The 22,539-nt window shown below is 40.2% G+C and overlaps 1 protein-coding gene across 2 annotated transcripts in view; it reads left to right on the top strand.

Annotated features, from left to right (window-relative positions):
• lhpp (phospholysine phosphohistidine inorganic pyrophosphate phosphatase) overlaps positions 1 to 22,539 on the top strand; it is a 36,648-nt gene that overhangs the window by 7,034 nt on the left and 7,075 nt on the right. The window contains exon 7 of one of the 2 annotated variants that reach the window (XM_053238900.1): positions 826 to 1,128. The exons of the other annotated variant lie outside the window; for it this stretch is intronic. Coding sequence (XP_053094875.1) covers positions 826 to 865 — 40 coding nt within the window. The 3' untranslated portion in view covers positions 866 to 1,128. Of the gene's footprint in view, positions 1 to 825; positions 1,129 to 22,539 lie in introns of those variants that run through there. 2 annotated transcript variants of the gene reach the window in all.

The raw sequence follows: 22,539 nt of genomic DNA, 5'->3' as shown, positions 1-22,539 counted from the left end.
TGTGTGAAGTGCATGGTGTCCATATAGTAGATATATTATATTTTTTCTCCGTTTTTCTTCATCAAACCAGTTTGTCATCTCATTTAATTCACATCTAATTTTTCTGTAATTCAGCTCTAGATTTTGGCCTCATGAAGGAATTGTATGCAGTTAAATAATATATGTTTTTTAATTGGCATAGACGTGAGTCAAAATAACCTTCACTTCTACCTCTGATAGAGTTTCTTTTTTTTTTTTTTACCTTTTACTCGTCATTTCAGCTCTGTGAGCTTTACCTTTTATGGAGTTTTGTGGGCGTCACCACATGCAAATCAGCTGTGCCCTGCACACGCCTGGTAATTTACGGTTGATTTGTAATTCATCAACGTACGCACGAGTACAAGAAAATCAACGTTTCTGAAACTTTTGTGAATCCGGTGGAAATTTTTAGTTTGGTTTGGTTTACGCAAACATTTACACACCACTTTACTAAACGAGGCGCGATGTCTTAAATGTGAACTTTACAAACCTGTGAGAAAATAAAGAAGCACAGCTTTCTGATAACATGCATTTCATCAGGAATAAAACACTCCGTATCATGCTGTTGTAGGAAAATAATCAACAGCAGGGTTGTGTGATGAAGGCGGAGTTACTGTTAACAACCCGAAGTGGATCATTTTCCTACAGATTACAATTTTTATTTATTAAAGGATGACATGTCATACTTTTTATCTGTTTAAAGTTACTGTTTACTGTTGTAGAAGCAAGTTAGTTCCTGTTCTCACTTACGTTATAGCAGCTATAAACAGTCGTTCCCTCACCAGCCTCTCTTTTACTCTCTCTCAGAGCTAATGAGACAAAAAAACACAGCTTGTCATGCTGCTGAGAAACCGCAGAAAAGCGTAAACTCCTCTGTCCTGAAGACGTCGGAAAACTTCAAGTTACAGCTTTACCTCTGACTGGTACAAAGCGCTGACACTGGAGACTCCTTCCATACATGTTACATAAACATCTCCTTACAGAAAACTTCACCATATCCACACTTATGTGGTTTGTCCGCTGTTGCTATGGAAACGATAACGTATCAGAACGAGGGCATTAATATAAACCTGTGATTTGCAGCTGCATTACTGTCAGAGCTGCTGTTATAGAAAACTAATCAACACCTTCTGACCAATCACAATCCAGGATTCATTAATGAATGTTACTATATGTCTAATAATATAAAATATAATTTTATTTATAAGTGCTATTCCTTTCTTTCTTTCTTTCTTTCTGGTCCTCATCCTCTCTTGCTTCTTTTTCTTTCTTTCTTTCTTTCTTTCTTTCTTTCTTTCAGTTCTTCACTCCAGTTCACACAGTTCTTACTTCTTTCTATCCTTTGCATTCTGTTTTTCTTTCTATCTTTTTTCACTCCTATCTCCTCTTATTTTGTTTCTTTCTTCTTTTGCTTGTTTGTTTCTTATTTTCTTTCTGAAAAGAACACACTCAGACACACAGACAGACAGACACACACACACACACACACACACACAGACACACACAGACACACACACACACACACACACACACAGACACTCTATGAAAAAATTCTCCAAAAAGTTGACAATGGACAGATTCAGAGAGTGATGTAAACAATTCAGAGGATGCATGTGATACTGACTCAAGCACCACTGTGTGTGTGTGTGTGTGTGTGTGTGTGTGTGTTCGCATAAGTGTGTGGGGTGTGTGTGTGTGTGTGTGTGTGTGTGTGTGTGTGTAAAGCTGCCCTTTGTTCTCCACTTTGGCGCCTTTCAGAGACATCTGGAATCAAGTCTATGATGTCATCCTCCCCTGACCAATCCCCTCGCTTCCCACACACACTTCCACCCAATCACGTCTCTTCACATGCCACCGTATGCAAATGAGCTCCACACAGCACAGTACACTCTGCCCCTGAGCTACACCACGCTACACTGCTAGCCATGAGCTTTAGTCACCTGTTAGCTGGGTTAGCACTGAAGAAGTGAATTATTAGTTTTTGTTTTATTTATTATAATTCATTTATTATTATTAATGAATAAAATTACTTATTCTGTTTATTAATAATTCGAAAATATTGTAAACATTTTCTGGGTGGAAAAAAGTGATTCCAATCTGGCAACCCGAGCTACAGTGGACATTGTGTACATTTAATTTAATTGAATTTATATAATTTAACTTTTAAGCCTGACTCATGAGCCACGAGCTGTTTGAATAGAAGAAAAAGTAGTAATTTAAAAAAAAAGAAAGAAATGAAAAAACAGGAAAAAAGAAAAGAGAGGAGCGAGAGGAGCGAGAAAGAAAAAAAAATGAATGAAAGAAAGATAGAAATGAAAGAAGAGAAAGAAAGCATCTGTGTGTGTATGTGTGTGTGGTGTAAAAGAGTGTGTGTGGTGTAAAAGAGTGTGTGTGTGTGCTTGCGTGTGTGTATGCGTGTGTATGCGTATGTATGTAAAAGAGTGTGTGTGTGTATAAAAATGTGTGTGTTTGTGTGTATGCATGTGTATGCGTGTGTGTAAGAGTGTGTGTGTGTGTGTGTGTATGCATGTGTATGCATGTGTATGCGTGTGTGTAAGAGTGTGTGTAAGAGTGTGTGTAAGAGTGTGTGTAAGAGTGTGTGTAAGAGTGTGTGTGTGTGTGTGTGCTTGCGTGTGTGTATGCATGTGTATGCGTGTGTGTAAGAGTGTGTGTGTGTGTGTATGCATGTGTATGCATGTGTATGCGTGTGTGTAAGAGTGTGTGTAAGAGTGTGTGTGTGTGTGTGTGCTTGCGTGTGTGTATGCATGTGTATGTGTGTGTGTAAAAGAGTGCGTGTGTATAAAAGTGTGTTTGTGTGTATGCGTGTATATGTGTGTGTGTAAGTGTGTGTAAAAGTGTGTGTTTGTGTGTATGCGTGTATATGTGTGTGTGTAAGTGTGTATAAAAGTGTGTGTTTGTGTGTATGCGTGTATATATATGTGTGTGTGTGTAAGTGTGTGTAAAAGTGTGTGTGCTTGCTTGCTTGTGTGTGTGCATGTGTATGTGTGTGTGTATGCATATGTATGTAAAAAAGTGTGTGTGTATAAAAGTATGTGTGTGTGTGTGTGTGTGCGTGTGTGTGCTTGCTTGTGTGTATGCATGTGTATGTGTGTGTATGCGTATGTATGTAAAAGAGTGTGTGTGTTTGTGTGTATGCATGTGTGTGTGTGTGTGTGTGTGTGTGTGTGTGTGTGAGGGATTTCCCCACTGCACGGTTTATGCAAAGTCAACATTAAGTGTGTTTTTCACACAGCACGCATAAATTGAGCCGTCACTGTGTTTATACGACACACACACACACACACACACACACACTCTTGCTCAGCACTGTTAAAGCCCGGTGTGTGTTAGAGAGTGAACATAGAGATGGTGTGTGTGTGTGTGTGTGTGTGTGTGTATGTGTATATACGTGTACAAATACCTCCTATCTCCTGATCTCATTATTCATCCAGTTCTCATCATTCCCACCGGAATTCTGGAAATATCCGAGCTCTTCCTCACACTTACACAACTTACAGTCAATTTATTATTCCGTAAAGATACATCTGTGTGACACAAACACTTTAATACAGCCTCTAAAACACTTTTACACCAAACAGAAAACACAGGAGCGTGTGTGTGTGTGTGTGTGTGTGTGTGTGTGTATGTGTGTTTTCCATCACATAGCACTGTGTGAAAAAACATAATAAGTATTTATAAGATAACATTAAAATAAAACCAGGTTCAGCTAAATTCATATTAAACTATAAGAAGAAAGAAATAATGAAAGAAAGGAAGGAAGGCTACAAAGAAAGAAAGAAATGAAGGAAGAAAGAAAGAAAGAGAAAGAAAGAAAGAAAGGAAGGAAGGGAGCGAGAAAGAAGGAAAGAAATGAAGGAAGGAAGGAGGGAAGAAAGAAGGAAAGAAATGAAGGAAGGAAGGAGGGAAGAAAGAAATGAAGGAAGGAAGGAAGAAAGGAGGAATGGAAGGAAGAAGGGAATGATGTAAGGAAGGAAGGAGAAAGACAGAAAGAAAGAAAGAATGGAAGGATGAAAGAAAGAAAGACAAACACAGTCAGTACTTCAGTATTTATGTTATATACCCTCTATAGTGCACTAGGTAGAGTGTGTGAACGGATATCGTGCTAGGCCTGAGGCTTTATAAAGCGTGGTGTGTGTGTGTGTGTGTGTGTGTGTGTGTGTGTGTTGGTCTTATTGCGACATGTGCGGTCTAAAGACAGTGTGTGACTCACCAGCTTATGCCACACACACACACACACACACACACACACAACAATGCTTGTGACAGTGAAATGACCGACATATGCACAAATGCAAATATCTCTCTCTCTCTCTCTCTCTCTCTCACACACACACACACACACACACTCTTCCTCTCTCTTTCTCTCTCTCTCTCACACACACACACACACACACACACACACACACTCTCTTCCTCTCTCTCTCTCTCTCTCTCTCTCTCACACACACATACACACACACACACACACACTCTCTTCCTCTCTCTCTCTCTCACACACACACACACTCTCTCTTCCTCTCTCTCTCTCTCTCTCTCTCTCTCTCACACACACACACACACACACACACACACAAACAGTGCATAAACTCTTTCTCTCTCTCTCTCTTTCTCTCTCTCACACACACACACACACACACACACACACACACAAACAGTGCATAAACTCTTTCTCTCTCTCTCTCTTTCTCTCTCTCACACACACACACACACACACACACACACACATATACGCACAAACAGTGCATACTCTCTTTCACTCTCTCTCACACACACACATAAACAGTGCATACTCTCTGTCTCTATCTCTCTCTCTCTCTCTCACACACACACACACACACACACACACACACACAAACAGTGCATAAACTCTTTCTGTCTCTCTCTATCTCTCTCACATTCACACATACAAACACACACAGCAATGATTGTGACAGGGAAATGACTGACATGCAGTACACACACACACACACACGTACACACACACACACACACATTCTGGAGAATGGCAGCTCTGTGAGAGCAGCACATTACCAGTGTGTGTACACATCTCACTCAGCACAGAGTCAGCTCTGTTTAACACAGTAAAACACCACACACACACACACACACACACACACACGCACACACACACAGAACACACGCCTGATTTACACCACACGTACCCGGTATACACCACACACACCTTACACCACACATACACCTGATTTACACCACACACACACCTGATTTACACCACACACACCTTACACCACACACACACTTGATTTACACCACACACACCTTACACCACACACACACCTGATTTACACCACACACCTGATTTACACCACACACACCTGATTTACACCACACACCTTACACCACACACACACACCTGATTTATACCACACACACCTGATTTACACCACACACACACCTGATTTACACCACACACACACCTGATTTATACCACACACACACCTGATTTACACCACACACACACCTGATTTATACCACACACACACCTGATTTACACCACACACACACCTGATTTATACCACACACACCTTACACCACACACACACACACCTGATTTACACCACACTCACCTTACACCACACACACACACACACACCTGATTTACACCACAGACACACTTGATTTACACCACACACACCTTACACCACACACACACCTGATTTACACCACACACACCTGATTTACACCACACACCTTACACCACACACACAAACGCCTGATTTACACCACACACACACCTGATTTATACCACACACACCTGATTTATACCACACACACCTGATTTATACCACACACACACCTGATTTATACCACACACACACCTGATTTATACCACACACAAACCTGATTTACACCACACACACACCTGATTTACACCACACACACACCTGATTTACACCACACACACCTGATTTACACCACACACACAAACACCTGATTTACACCACACACACCTGATTTACACCACACACACACCTGATTTACACCACACACACCTGATTTACACCACACACACACCTGATTTATACCACACACACCTGATTTATACCACACACACCTGATTTATACCACACACACACCTGATTTATACCACACACACCTGATTTACACCACACACACACCTGATTTACACCACACACACCTGATTTACACCACACACACCTGATTTACACCACACACACCTGATATACACCACACACACGCCTGATTTTCACCACACACACACCTGATTTACACCACACACAAACCTGATTTACACCACAAACACCTGATTTACACACACAACTGATTTAGATCACACACAAATTGTTTTGCGCATGTGTTCCCTGTGGTCACAACAAGGCAGACAGCACACACATCTCATGAGTGAATTTAGCTAGTTAACTAGTTGAGCAGAAGAGTGATTAAGGGGGAATTATTACAGCGCCAGATGATGCAGGGAAAGCTCAGGGCTGACGTGCAGTGTAGGGCTTGCAAAGCTGTTTTTTTTTGTTGTTGTTGTTGCTGTTGTTTAAGAATTTAATAACTGGTAAGTATGTGTTTTTCTGTTTCGCTCTTGTGTTCTGTTTGTGTGTGTGTGTGTGTGTGTGTGTGTGTGTGCTGTGCCTTGATGGAACGGTGTTTGTTTACTGACTGTTGCAATGCAATCCTGAAATACAGCATACTGCAAAAAGTTATTTGTTGTGAGAAACAGATTTCAGGTTCGAGTCGGGTTCGGTCTGGTTCTTCGGATTGGGTCGGGTGAAACGATCTCGGGTTCGGGCTTCACTTTAAAGCCTGTGTAGACTTTAGTGACGATGAGTTGAGTGTCATCAGTATGAAAACCCATGTGATGATATGACCTCACTGAGAGAGCAGGTATAGAGGGAGAGGACCAAGTCCTGAGCCTTGTAGGACACCTGTGGAGAGTCTTCATGGAGCAGATGTGGATCACCTCCATGTCACCTGATATGACCGTCCCTCCAGGTGAGAAGCAAACCACTGCCTTGCTGTGCCACCAGGTCCTAAACTCCTGAGGATGAGTCTTGTGGTTGACCTGTCGAAGGCTGCTGAAAGGGCAGGGAGGACTGATGAGGACTGATGACAGTTTGGCTGATCTGCCAGCGTGCTGCTTCTCCGTCGTGGTCACGTGGAGGTTCTGTGGAGCGTGCTGCTTTGAAAGCAGATTGCTCAGGAGGTTGTTCGGAGTGAGAAAGAGAGACTGTTGGTTGCAGACAGAGCTTTCAAGAAAAGAGAGAAGTGATACCGGTCGACCACACACCACACACACCTTAATTTTTACAGTGTTTACTGTAATTCTAGCGCATACAGAACAGTGTCTCACACACTCGAGTTAAACACACAACACACACCTCCTCAGAGTAATACTGAACCTGGAAAGAATTTAGGAAAATACCTAGCAAAGGTAATTTTTAAAAAAAATGTATGAAGTGGAACACATGGGAAGGAAGGAAGCAAACTGAAGGAAGGAAGGCAGGAAGGAAGCAAACTGAAGGAAAGATGGAAGGAAAGAAGAAAACTGAAGGAAGGAAGGAAGGAAGGAAGGAAAGAAGGAAGGAAATGGAAGCATACTGGAGGAAGGAAGCAAACTGAAGGAAGGAAAGATGGAAGGAAGCAAGTAAACTGAAGGCAGGCAGGATGAAAAACTGAAGGAAGGAAGGATGAAAACGGAAGGAAGGAAGGATGGGAGGAAAGAAATGGAAGCATACTGGAGGAGGGAAGGAAGAATAATGAAGAAACAAAGGAAAGAAATGGAAGGAAAGAAAGTAATAGAAAGAAGTACACGAAAAGAAAGACAGAAGAAAGGAAATCGAAGGATGGAAACAAACTGAAGGAAAGTGGGAATGAAGCAAACTGAAAGAATAAAGGAAGGAAGGAAGCATACTGTAGGAAGGAAGGAAACATAAAGAAGGAAGGAAATGGAAGAAAAGAAAGAAAGAAATGGAAGGAAATATAATGAATGAAGGAACAAAAACAGAAGGAAGGAAGGAAATGGAAGGAAGGATATGGAAGGACATGGAAGAAGAAAGAATAAATGATGAAAGAAAAAAAGGATTGAAGAACAGAAGCAGGTATTATTGGTATTAAAGGAAACAAAGGAAGGGATGAAATAATGCTGTAGAATAACGATAAGGAACCCGACAGCGCTGTGGTGTAAAAGTAATCTAACGCATTGGTGATGTTGTAGAAGAGGTTTCAGTCAGATTTAATCTCGTTTGAACACAAAACTACACATTGTTCATGACTCAGATGGAATCTGCAGCCGTTTTAGTGTTTTGATCATTAATCACGTGCATGTATAATAATAATCACAAAATAAAAACGTGTCTAGCTGGTCAGGCTACACTACTGTTAATCGAGCATCTCTTTCCAAATCAAAACTGTAACTCTATACAAACGTGACCGGAGAAATAATCACATGCTCGCTCTGCTTTCATGCTTGCAGTAACACTAGTGCAATATAAATATGTGATTATCTAATAACTATGTACTTTACACAAGGTGTGTCAACTGTTTGTTTCCTTGTACAAACGGCTCTGATGGCACTTTAAGATTACTCATATCCTGAGAACAAAAGCAGTTGAAGACTAACCGCTAATAGCTCTCTGCTGTGGGAAGACGACGGATATCTGGCATCCGATCGAGACTCCACTTTTCCACTTTTCCACTTTTCCATAGAGAGCTTTAGCAAGTTTCTCTCAGGACTCGCTGTACACCAGCCTGCGCCCAAATCTAACATCAGATCCTCCTCAGAACGTGAGAAAACTAGCTGTAGAGAAAAAGTAGCTGTTTTCTGCCTTCCAGATAGGACGGACTTCACAAAATCAGTGTTTAATCTCTGTGTTTAAGGAATAAAACACTCTGCCTCGTGTGTTGTAGGAAAATAATCAACGCCGGGGTGATGATTACCATCAGCGGACTTGCTGTTACCACCCCAAAGCTGATTATTTTCCTACAACAGAAAGTGTTTTTTTTTTTGTTTGTTTTTTTTTTTTTTTTTAAATACCACAACAATTTTCAGTGATTACAATTATCTACTTACTTCTTATCCATTTATAGTTACATTATAGTTACATGGAGACTTCTTCCATAAACGTTAAATAAACATCTTACTGAAAACTTCACCAGAAAGAAAGAAAGACAGAAAGCAGAAAGGAAAGAAGAAGTGTGTGAAGAAGAGGAAGAAAGTTTTAAGTTTAGAACAAAACTTAAAACAAGTAGTTTTTGAAAAAAGGTGCAAAAGTGCAACAACTTGGACGGAAGGAAGCAAGAAAGAAGAAATGTGTGAAGAATAGAAAAAGAAACAGAGAAAGACAGAAAGAAAGATAGCAAGGAATGAAGAAAAGAGGGGAGAAAGTAGGGATTAACAGTATTATATCACTTGTGGTTTTTTTATCTGTTTATGTGGAGCGTCCTCTGTACACATCCCTGTGAATGAGCTGTTACTATGGAAACGATAGCATATTATAACGAGCGCATTAATATAAACCTGCGCTACTGTCAGAGCTGCTGCTATAGAAAATTAATCAACACTTTCTGACCAATCACAATCCAGAATTCAATCCTATCAATGTATAATAGAGTGTAAAAAAAAAAAAAAAAAGAAGCTGGTGAGGGAACGACTGTTTATAGCTACTATAACGTAATTGACTAACTTGTTTCGAGGGCATTCCACATAAATCAATGTAACTACAAATGGATAAAAATGACGTGTCAGACACAGTATTTTAGACAGATTTTGCTACATTTTAATTTGAGAGCGTTTGTAGGTTATTAGTGTTGGTGCTGGTTTGAGTAGAGTAGAATATGAGCAGCATTCCCTGTGGCTGTGGAATCTGTTAGTCTTCTATCCTAACGTTTCCCTTTCACTTGTCGCGTCTTGCCTTAAAACCCGAGGAAGCCCGATTTATAATCAGTGTGTTGGGATTAAGCTGCAGCGCTGTGTGAAGTCATGGCTGTGAATCACCGGCAGTCCTGATCCCCTAATCTTCAAGGTTGTGCTTCAGCACGGCGGTTCACACACGCAGCACACAGGATGGACGGCGCGCTTTGAAGCCTCGCTGGCGGAAATCGCCTCCTGCGTGGATCCTGGATCAGCCGATTCAGCCGAGCTAATGAGACGCATTAAAGCTGTGAGAGGAAAAGCTGATCCTGAATCAGTCTTATAGAGGCTCCCCGAGGCTTTGAAGCCTTTAAGAGCAGCTGGAAATGGCTACTGCGGAGAACTTGACCTTTAACTAACACTGTTATTCACTCTGATCTACTGATTGTTGTCCAAATGACCCAGATTACCTTTTCACTACAACAGAAAACATGTTTAAATGCTTCACTTCTCTCAGATGATGATTCTGATTATACAGATTTGGGGTTTTTTTTGGGTGTTTTCTATTTTCTGTAAACAGAGACTCTGTCAGTGCTTCTGTATAAAACTGATTCAGGGGCGGGGCTACATATGAGCTCAGTTAGTGATGTCACTAAATAAGCGCTACACCTTTGAACTGTGAAGAGTGATGAATATTTGTTTGGTTCTTTCGAATATTGCTTTTAGCTCTATTAGTTCTTTGGTGTTTTATCCGGTGTATTGGTTCTTTTGGGTATTTGTTTTTCGGTGCATTGTTTAGTGTATTATTTGGTGTATTGTCTCCTTGATCTGTTGTTTAGTGTATTGTGTCTTTAATGTCTTGTTTGGTGTATGGGTTCTTTGGGGTATTGTTTGTTGTGTGGGTTCTTTAATGTGTTGTTTGGTGTAGGCGTTCTTTGATATTTGGTGTATGGGTTCTTTCATGTTTGGTATATTGATTGATGTATGGGTTTTTTGATGTGTTTCTGGTGTACTGTTTGGTGTATAGGTTCTTTGTTGTGTTGTTTGGTGTATGGGTTCTTTGATGTTTGGTGTATGGGTTCTTTGATGTTTGGTGTATGGGTTCTTTGATGTTTGGTGTATGGGTTCTTTGATGTTTGGTGTATGGGTTCTCGATGTGTTGTTTGGTATATTGGTTCTTTGATGTTTGATGTACTGTTTGGTGTATGGATTATTTGATGTTTGGTGTATGGGTTCTTTGATGTGTTGTTTGGTGTATGGGTTCTTTGATGTGTTGTTTGGTGTATTGGTTATTTGATGTGTTGTTTGGTGTATGGGTTCTTTAATATTTGGTGTATGGGTTCTCGATGTGCTGTTTGGTGTATGGGTTCCTTTATGTGTTGTTTGGTGTATGGATTATTTGATGTTTGGTGTATGGGTTCTTTAATGTTTGGTGTATGGGTTCTCGGTGTGCTGTTTGGTGTACTGTTTGGTGTATGGGTTCTTTGATGTGTTGTTTACTGTATGGATTCTTTGTTGTTTGGTGTACTGTTTGGTGTATGGGTTCCTTGTTGTGTTGTTTACTGTATGTGTTGTGTGGTGTACTCTTTAGTGTTTCTTTGGTGCACTGATTGGTCCATTCTTCTTTAGTGTATTGTTTGCTGTATTGGTTATTTGCTGTATTGGTTCATTGTTGTGTCTTTTGGTTTATGGGTTTCATGATGGGTTCTTTATTCTTTGTGTTGGTGCTTTTGTTTATTGTTTGTTTTATTGGTTCTTTGTATGTTTCTTGTTTTTTGGTGTGTGTGTTTTAGTTGGAGTTTTTGGGGGTTTGCATTGGGGTGAACGATATAATGATATCAATGTCATGATAAGTCACACTATAATGTGCTTTACTTCGGTACTGAAGTAATTTCAGAACACAGACATTAACCAGTAGGGGATTGGATATTAAAATCAGGGTTTTTTTTGCATGCATTAACATCCTGTTATTATTTTTTTCTTGCAAACCTAACCAGACATTTTTCTGTAACAATGAGTGTCTGTATTCTTTTTATACTTCTTATTTTTTAGTAAAATGTGTATGTACTATGTGTGTGTGTGTGTGTGTGTGTGTGTGTGTGCACAGTTGTGTTTTAATCATTCAGTAAGGAGATGTTAGAGGTTGTTAGATGTTGTTAGAGGTTGTTATGAGTGTAGGATGTTGGCAGATGTAAGTAATTTAAGGTGACCTTGATAAGAGAACCTGATGAATCGGAGTGAGAGAGAGGTAAAATGTGCCTCATTATCTGTTATAATCATTCATTTCTGTTGGTGGTTCACTTTCACACCTCCTGGTTGAGGAAAATCATCTTGCACTTTATAATTTACACTAATGCAAGTTCCTGCTAAACACCCAGAGTAATATCCTTGCTTCCATGATGATAATAGCTATCCTGGGTTCTACATTACAGGAGTTCTTTAATATAATTAACCCATAATTACTGCTTTTGAGGACAGAGTCAACCTGCATGGTGCTCTTCTGTGTGGATTAATGATGTGATGCACCAGGACTTGTGCTGACGTGTCTAAGTTTAAAGTGAAACACTTACACGCTGTCTGTTTGATTGTTAAGTTTTAGGTTGATGTATCAAGAAGGAATATGAGATGGCGTATGGCATACAGTGCCTTGCAAGGTGCCAATGGTAACGCTCAGTGTGATGCTACCACCACCATGCTTCACTATGAGGATGGTGTAATAAGCAGTGTTGGGTTTCCACCAAATGTAGCGCTTTTTTCCAGATGTTCGCTGAGTCTCCAACTCCAAAAAGGATGGCTCACCTCGCCGCTCTTTCATAAAGTCCAGCGTTGTGGAGTGTCCAGGCTGTCCTGCTTCTCTGACTAATCCCCTCTTTACTACTAATGTAGGTGTTTCACAGAAAATGGGGTGAATACTTATGCATGGCACTGTATCTGATTTGGCATATCACATATCACATATCTAAGGTGGTGTATGATGTATCTGAGATGCTATACACTCTTGGGCAAAAAAAAATGGGCCAAGCCTAAAATGGCAAGATATTAAGCTTTTAATGTTTTTTTTTTAAAGCTTTTTAATGTCACTGGTCAGGAAATTAGCAAAAATTAAACAAATACTGCAATCTCTCCCTGCTGCTCTATCAATCCTGGTTCCATTTATGAGCTTGTTATCAGGCCCTTGATGAGCTGCATCCGATAACCAAATAATCACTAATCTCTTAAGAAAAAAAACATCCCAGATGAGTTTTTTGGAAGATTCTGTACACCCAGACATGAGTTTGAATTTCACATCAAACATTTTAATCACTATCATGATTTTACCTTTGTGTACAAGAAGACTGTATAAGTGAATTTCCCTGTTTCCAAATGGAGGCACAGGAGCTCTCAGGAGTGCATTTGTTTCATTCTTGCTCATTTCCTGCCCAATGATTTGTTGTTAAGACAATTAAAAGCTTCATATTTACCATTCTGGGCTTCACCATTTTTTTTGCCCAAGAGTATATGACATTATCTGTGATGGCGTATGATGTATCAGAGACGGCATACGATGAATCCGCGATGGTTTTCCAGTTGTTTCCTAAATTAGGCATTTATTCTGATATAAAAATGTAAAATCGGAATATATGTTTCACATGGTGTAATGATTGATATGGCTGATGTAATTTTTATCATTAGTCTTTTTAGGTGCAGCCTTTTTTGTTCACTCAACTTTCCACAGCTGTTACCTGGGATCAACTTTAGGCTTTGACATTGTGATGAATAACGTTAGACGCATGCACACATGTAAGGGAGAAGTGAAAACACTAATCCAATCTGGTTAAGCAAGAAAAAAAACTACTGTACTACAGTTTAGACACTGCTTCTCAAACAGAGCACACCCTGAAGCTCTTTGTCAGGGGCAGATTAGCCTCTGTATCTGAGACACACACACACACACACACACACAGTTTTCAGCTTGTAGCTACGGTCTAACTATGGGCTGCGTCTGATCCATTTAGACGTTATACAGAGAGGTGAAAGGTGATGGAACAAGAACAGTCGACGTTGTTGTAAAAGGTTCATGTGTTTGTCTTCGCCTGACTTCCTCTGTATGCAAATGGGCCCCAGTGCAGCTCTGTAAGAATGCCTGTGAAGTCTTTGATGAAACCATGCAGAACTCTGACCTTCATGTATGGTTACAGCGTTGTGCATAGCATATGAACACACCTGTGTTTGCTCAGCTTGCTTTTCCTCTCTTCCTCACACAAATGGCCTTCTCTCTCTCTCTGTCTCTCTCTGTCTCTCTCTCTCTCTCAGTAAAACCCTTTTCATGTACACAGCTATTAATTTGCAAAGATATTCGCCTCCACATCTAATCCCTCTGCGTGCCCGTCCTGAGCACACCTGAGTTCACAGAGTAGCTCTGGGTTTAGCGTCAGATCCCTGCTCTCTGCTAGTCATATTCATTACATGTAATAAAGCACGAGTCCCTTATATTACAATTTCCAGACTCCATCACATTCCTGACCATTAATAAATGGATAGATGGATGAATGATCCCATGCAGTCTGGCTTCTACCTGGTGTCTGTCTTTCCATATTCTGTCTATAGCGAACACCAAAATGCAAGCTAGTACAAATTAGGTAGCATAACTCTATAAAAGCAGATTTAAATTCAGAGTAGTTCAGCTAAAAATCTACACCCTACACCCTCCCCTTTCTTCCAGATGTAGTCAATCAATGAAGAAATGTCGGTGTCTGAAATTTGGCCCTGGAGATACTAATGTAGCTAACAAGCAAAAGTAGGGATGCACCAATACCACATTTTTTATTTTTTTCAGAAAGTGTATGTTTTCTGGTACTCATTGATTCTGATACCGATCCTGAAACGAACCTATTCGGTATGAATTAATCAGTTGGGTCACAGAATGCTTTATTTCACACTCTTCATGCCGCCTCGGTTTCAATAGCAGCCATGAAAAGCAAACACGTGTGTGTTCATGCACTTAGGCTACACGGCTCATTCTCTGTAACGTTAGTGAGTTGGTTTTAAATGGAGTTTATTAGCTAGCTACGTTAGTTAGCCTAGCTGGAGTAGGGGTGCAGTGGAGAAGAGTGGGTTTTATTTCACAGAAAAGCGCTTCTGTACAGATGTAAGTGAAGTACTTTTTTGTCTTCATTGCGTCCGAATCCCTTGTTGTCATTTGAACACCACAAATGACCAACAGTAGTACTTTGTCGCAAAACCATTGTTAGCTATTACATATTCGATTCATCTACAGTAAGAAGTCATTTGCTTCTCGCAGCATTGTGCTTCAGTTTTGGTCCACGGCAAATTATCTTCAGTTCCCCAAGGTTACGAGGCTCCTTCTGATGGACTCACAATTTTAAAAAACCTTCACTGGGAGTCGAGTCAGGAGATCTTCTTGAGTTATTGTGGAGGTATATTTGGCATCGTTGTCTTGCTGAAACGTCCATCTTCACACAGAGAAGCAGCTCCATATCATGATGCTCCCACTTCCGTACTTCATTATGGGTATGGAGTTCTTGGGATCATATGCACAACCCTTCTTTCTCTAAACATGACCAGCTGAAGTATTAAATAATTAAACAGAGTTGTATTTTTTGTTTTATCCAACCAGAGTATATTGTTCCAAAAGAGTTCTGATTTGTCTAAATGCTTTTAGACGTGCATCTCTGTGCTTCTGTTTTTTTTAGCTTACTTTACTGCGTATAAGTGTTGTTCCTGCTGCTTTCAAGTTGTCCTGCAACTCTTTTCGAGTGACTGCTATGTCGGGCTATACGTACACCGATCAGCCATGACATTATGACCACCTGCCTAATATTGTGTTGGTCCCCCTTTTGCTGCCAAAACAGCTCTGACCCGTCGAGGCATGGACTCCACTAGATCTCTGAAGGTGTGCTGTGGTTTCTGGCACAAAGACGTTAGCAGCAGATCCTTTAAGTCCTGTAAGTTGCGAGGTGGGGCCTCCATGGATCGGACTTGATGGCCAGCACATCCCACAGATGTTCGATTGGATTGAGATCTGGGGAATTTGGAGGCCAAGTCAACACCTTGAACTCTTTGTCATGTTCCTCGAACCATTCCTGAACAGTTTTTGCAGTGTAGCAGGGAGCATTATCCTGCTGAAAGAGGTCACTTCCATTAGGGAATACCGTTGCCATGAAGTGGTGTACTTGGTCTGCAACAATGTTTAGGTAGGCGGTATGTGTCAAAATAGCATCCACATGAATGCCAGGACCCAAAGTTTCCCAGCCGAACATTGCCCAGAGTATCACACTGCCTCCGCCAGCTTGCGTTCGGTCATGCACATGAAGTAAAAGAAAATGTGTTTTATCGGACCAGGCCACCTTCTTCCATTGCTCCATGGTCCAGTTCTGATGCTCACATACCCATTGTAGGAGCTTTTGGCAGTGGACAGGGTCAGCATGGGCACTCTGACAGGTCTGTGGCTACTCAGCCCCCTACGCTGCAAACTGCGATGCACTGTGTGTTTTGACTCCTTTCTATCATAGTCAGCTTTAACTTTTCAGCAATTTGTGCTACAGTAGCTCTTCTGTGGGATCAGACCAGACGGACTAGCCTTCACTCCCCACGTGCATCAGTGACCATGACCCATGACCCTGTCGCTGGTTCACCGGTTGTCCTTCCTTGGACCACTTTTGGTAGGTACTAACCACCGGGAACACCCCACAAGGCCTGCTGTTTTAAAGGCCATCTAGCCATCACAATTTGGCCGTTGTCAAAGTCTCTCTAGCCCTTACGCTTGCCCATTTTTCCTGTTTCCAACACATCAACTTCGAGAACCAACTGGTCACTTGCTGCCTAATATATCTCAACCCTTGACAGATGCTATTGTGACGAGATAATCAATATTATTCACTTCACCTGTCAGTGGTCATAATGGTATGGCTGATCGGTGTATATAATAAGTCGAGAATGAAAACTTTGCTTCAGCATGTACATTTGATTATGTACATTTCATTGACCAGATTTTCATCTAGTCACGTATCATATGCTCCAGTAGAAATTTTCTGAAGAACTAAGTTTTACTGAAGTTTAATAAACCTACACTTCCATTGTTACTATTAGTGAAGGTAAAAAAACAGAGAAACAGACAGTTATGTAAGCTCTGTCTTGGTGTCTTTGTGTATTTACTCGAGCTGGTAGAACTGGATCAGATGTTGTTGTGCTGGTAGAATAAATGTGTCATTGTGTTGTTAATGGGTTTTTTTACTGTTTACAGTTTGATGTCTGGGTTTGTGAGCTGTTGTAGTTGGACAGCTTACAGAAATACAATAGAAATAAAGCAGAAATGCTACTTGTGTTACATTCCTCAGCGCCATGGGAACTTTTATTTGACTGTCTTTCCTCGTATAGCAGTTCAGCACTATTTATTTATTTATTTATTTATTTACCTACCTTCATTTTACCAGGAAGTCCTAATGAGATCAAAAATCTCTTTTGCAAGAGAGGCCTGGCCAAGGTAGCAGCCATCCAAACTCACAACAAAATTAAAATGCAACATATACAACATGATATTCAAAGATCTACAATAAAACAGACAAAAAAACAGCTATTTAAACACAGAGGCCACTCAGGAAAAACAATCACACACCTCCTTCACCACGTTCTTTATGATAAAGAATGTGAAATATGATCTACAGACAACAAGACATACATCAGTAATAGTAATGGAAGTCTGTCACACTCAGAATCTGTTCTTTACTCAGTATGATCGTATTCTCATTTAAACCTTTTTGTTATTTTCTATAACCTACTATTTTAATTTTAAAAGACTTACTGACTAGCATGGTTAACACTAACAGCTCACTGACAGGGACTTGTACAGCGGACGCTCTACATAAACAGATTAAAAACATGTGTAATCGATGATATGGTGACGTTTTCTTACAGTAAGGAGATGTTTATTGAAAGTTTATGGAAGGAGTCTCCAGTGTAAGCGCTTTGTAACAGTCAGAGGTAAAGCTAGTACTTCCTGGAAGTTTTCCTGACATCTATAAGGACAGAGGAGTTTATGCTTCTTTACAAGCTGTGTTTTTTTTTTGGTCTTATTAATTCAAGAGTGAGAAAAAAGAGAGGCTGGTGAGGGAACGACTGTTTATAGCTGCTATAACAGGAACAGATAAAAAGTATGATGTACTGTAATCAATACAACATTAGTGTTGGCAAGTTGCTGTGATATAAGAGGAATGAAACACTCAGGGACGTGCTGTTATAGGAAAATAATCCACAGGAGCTCTGCTTCATCACAGCACCGTCGTTATTTTACTACAACAGCACGATACGGAGAGTTTTATTTCTTAATACTTGATAATAAGCTGCTCGGTAAGCTGCTTGCGTCTCATATGGATTTTCTACCTTTATATAGTGATGTCATTTGCATATAGACATTGCATGACGTCAGTTCGTGCAGGTGCTTGTTGCGTTTGTTTATAAACTCCATTAAGAGCCCAGACACGCAGTTGTGCCTCAGGGTAAGCGGTAAAGCATCTGTCTGGATATAAGGATTTAGCCTACAGCCACATCCTTTACATCCTGCTGTAAATACTCGCACGTTATACTGGCAGCAGTGTTAGTTTAGATACATACAAACATATGACACGACGTGCTGAAGTTTTCAAAAGTGACAACAGGATGCATTACATGAGAATGTCACACTTAGTTACAGAAAAATAAGAACCAGCAAACAGCTGCCATATCGCCGACAGCGTGCGTTCGCTGTTGCGTAACTTGTGAGATACGAGCTGAGAGAAGTGTTATCTCACCTTCACTGCCGCTTTGGGTGTCAACCACAGCCGGTGGATTTCTCCAAGGCAGGTTTCTGTTGCTCTGAGAAATGTTAACTGGTGAGTAATGAGGATAATAAAGTCTATAAATAAATAAATAAATCATTTCATTATAAAAAAATTAAAGCATCCTGACGTGCTAATCTGCACACCTGTCAGTTTGTTATTGCTGTTTTCATTCAGTTCGGACTTGTTCTTCATCATACTGTACATTTCATCCAAACTGTATACTTCACATGTATACATCATTTCACCTAAATCATATATTTTATCATTTCATATCCATATTTCATATGTAGATACGTAATTTAATGTTAAATGTCCATCTTCCATGTCACCTGTTGTGCAGCATCACTTCATCTAAAGTGCAGAATCTATTCATTTATTCATTCATTTAATGTATATAATGCTGTATATGAAAATTGATTCTTAACACTGTACAAGCTTCAATGCTTCCCAATCAATAAGAACTTATATATATTTTTTTAAAAAGTCTGTTTTGTTAGGAATAGAGCTGAAAGGGTGTGCTGTTAGAGGAAAATAATGACTCTGAGGATTTAACTAACTCGGAGTTGCTGATTTTCCTGTAACAGCATGACACAGAGTGTTTTATTTCACTTATACCACAGTGATTGTCAATGAGTTGAATATAAAAAAGAAAAAAAACTGTGATGTTACTGAGAAACCGAGAAAACTAAGAAATACGTGACGTTACTGAGAAACCAGATTCGGTTCAAGTGCATGAACGTTTAACAAACTCCTCACAAGGTCTCAGGAGCTGTGAAGCCATGCAGAGCAACGTTACGTGAAGAAAACTTGCACTTCTGCAGCCGCTTCTGCTTCACGAGGCTGAAATTAGCTGTGGACGTAACAGAGAGGTGTTAAAAACTACACTTCCAGTAAGAACACATGCTGCAACAGCATCTTCACTTAACTCACATGACTGAGTGTGTGTTGAGCAGGAGACAGCTCAGGACCTTCAGGACTGAAACAGGGCCGTGTTCTTTTAAAAATCACTTTATTATAACCGCTCTAGTGAAGTCAGAATAATATCCTTCACGTGTAAAACCGCCATCGCTACGTTTTCATTTTACGCATATCGGATATATCAAGAGTTCTTCATGTCAATCCAACATGTTAGAGACCACAGGGAAGTGCGTATGGAAACTAGAGCAGGTCTGAGTGGGCGTGTCCTCAAGACTATAGATGGAAATGTGGGAGTGTCTTTGAGTCCATGTGTGGAAGTCTTCGTAAAGGAAGGAAGGAAGGATGTATGTCTATATGTAGATATAAAAACCGGCACACACTATTATTCGGCACGTAAGGTGCCTATGGACGTGTTCCAAACCACACACACTATTATTCAGCGTATGAGGTGGCTATGGACGTGTCTTAAACTACACACCCTATTATTTCACGTATAAGGCGCCTATGGATGTTTCCCAAACTGCACATCTTCTTCTTTGGTGAATAAGGTGCCTATGGACACGTTGTAAACCACTCACCCTGTTCACTACTGTATATAAGCCCCATAAACATTGTAAATAGGCCATCATCATCATCATCAGGCCATCATCATCATCAGTCCATCATGGGCGTGTCCCAAACCATGGGCGTGTGAAGTGGGTGACATGAGATTAGACGGAATGGTGTTTAGGTTTTGAATATTTCAGATCCTGATTCTCTCTAAGACTTGTGTGTGAAATGGGACTGATCCACGGCCTGGTCCCAAACCGCACTGTATCTACTGAAAATAAAAGTATTTTGTAGATTAAATAGCTCGGCGTGAACGTCGTTGGGCCACATCTCATTCTTCAGGAATCAGGAATCTTCTTGATTCTTATCACACACTTCTTACGGTGAAAATGATAACATCTCAGAATGCTTTGTGTAAAGATGCAAACATGTATTTAGGCTTTTCCAAGGAACTGTTGAACTGTGAGTGTGTGTGAGTGTGTGTGTGTATGAGTGTGTGTGTGTTAGTTCTCACCCCGTGCATCACACAAACAGTCCACAGATGGACATGTCCTAAACCACACCCCCTGTTCACTATAAACACCATCACAAAGTCTTATCTTATCACACACATCTTGCAGGGAAATTGCAAATGTCTCAGAATGCACAAACATGTATTTAGGCTTTTCCAAGGAACTGTTCAACTATGAGTGTGTGTGTGTGTGTGTGTGTGCGTGCATCACGTAAACAGTCCACGGGTGGACGTGTCCTAAACCACACACCCTGTACACTGTATAGACAACATAGCAATATCATCAGTCCACTGTGGACGTGTTTAGGATGGACGTGTCCTAAACCACACGCCCTATTCACTATGCAGGCCATATATGGGCGTGTGCCAAACCACACCCCCTGTTCACTATAAACACCATCACAAAGTCTTATCTTATCACACACATCTTACAGAGAAATCGAAAATGTCTCAGAATGCACAAACATGTATTTAGGGTTTTCCAAGGAACTGTTAAACAAAGTGACTGTGTGTGTGTGTGTGTGTCTGTTTGTATGTGTGTGTGTCTGTTTGTATGTGTGAGTGTGTTAGCTTCATGTGCATTAACCCAGCTCTTGAGGTTCAGGGTGATGCTGAAACTATACACTCCTTCAGTTTGTTGTTCTTTCTTCATTCCACCCCAGACACACTGCGTCATCGGGTCTAAAAATACACACATTGTGTGTGTCAGGGTCGGCTGTTTGTTTGCGAGTCAACAAAGAGGCGGATGTGCAGGAAAAGGAGGGAAAGAGAGGGAGGAAAAGCGATAGAGCGAGACGACGGAGTGCAGGGTCACTGAGGTCGTCGGTGCTTATTTGAACAGAACAGAAATAACCCTTCGTTTTTCTTCCTGATGTTGAATATTTATTACGAAATTTCGGTACAAAATGTCTCTTTGCACAAAAAGATCAAATCCACTTATTATTCTTCAGAGATACAGTAGGTGTGTGTTAAGTAGGGCTGGGCGATATGACGATATAATACCGATATCGTGATAAACTACGTTACGATACACTTCTGTGATATCATGAGTACCGTGATATATTTTTATATGTGTATGTTTTTATTCAAATTACAAACTCGTTTCAAATTACAAACTCTTTGATAAAATACTGTTTAAAAACATTTAAATTTGTTACATTTTACAGGTTCTTACAAATTCTTCCTCCTTTTCAGTGTTAATTTATTTCTGTACGCATTCAATAATTATTTTGTAATAATAATAATAATAATAATAATAAAAGATTTATTTTTTTTAAAAATGCAAGGCTATTATTTTGCTGGCAGTTTGTTAGGAAGCCTATATATCATGATACATATCGTATCGTGTATCGTAGAAATGTCCAGAAATTCCGTGATTTACAGTATTTTTGTCATATTTTGCCCACAATTAGTGTTAAGTAATGTTTCAGGAGGGCGTGTGCAGTAATTCTGATTGATTCGCACGTGATCTCTGTATAAATGCATCACAGAGATGGACGTGTCTTCATGACACGCATCATGCAAACAATTCCATGCATACTACACACACTTCACTTTAATACACACGGACTGTTTTGATCTTTATTATAAGCGATTGTTGTAGGGGGCGTGGCTGATCATTAGTAGGTCACATGACCATAATAATGTCTGTAAGCTGCATCAAAAGTAACTTAGTCTTGACACATCCCTGCGTCCTTTATAACATCCGTCACATGATTCACTGATTTTACATCAAATCGAAATTGAAAACATCGAAATGCATAAATAAAGAGAAAATTGCTGCTTGTTTGACAGAGAGTGCTGCGTAACCTATACCAGAGAATATATTCTTTTCTACAAATAGAAAAGTTCTCCTCATGAGACGA

This window comes from Pangasianodon hypophthalmus, chromosome 12 (genome assembly GCF_027358585.1).
Source record: "Pangasianodon hypophthalmus isolate fPanHyp1 chromosome 12, fPanHyp1.pri, whole genome shotgun sequence".
NCBI lineage: Eukaryota > Metazoa > Chordata > Actinopteri > Siluriformes > Pangasiidae > Pangasianodon > Pangasianodon hypophthalmus.
Note: the sequence above shows the minus strand (reverse complement) of the source record. Positions and strands in the feature narration are given on the sequence as shown.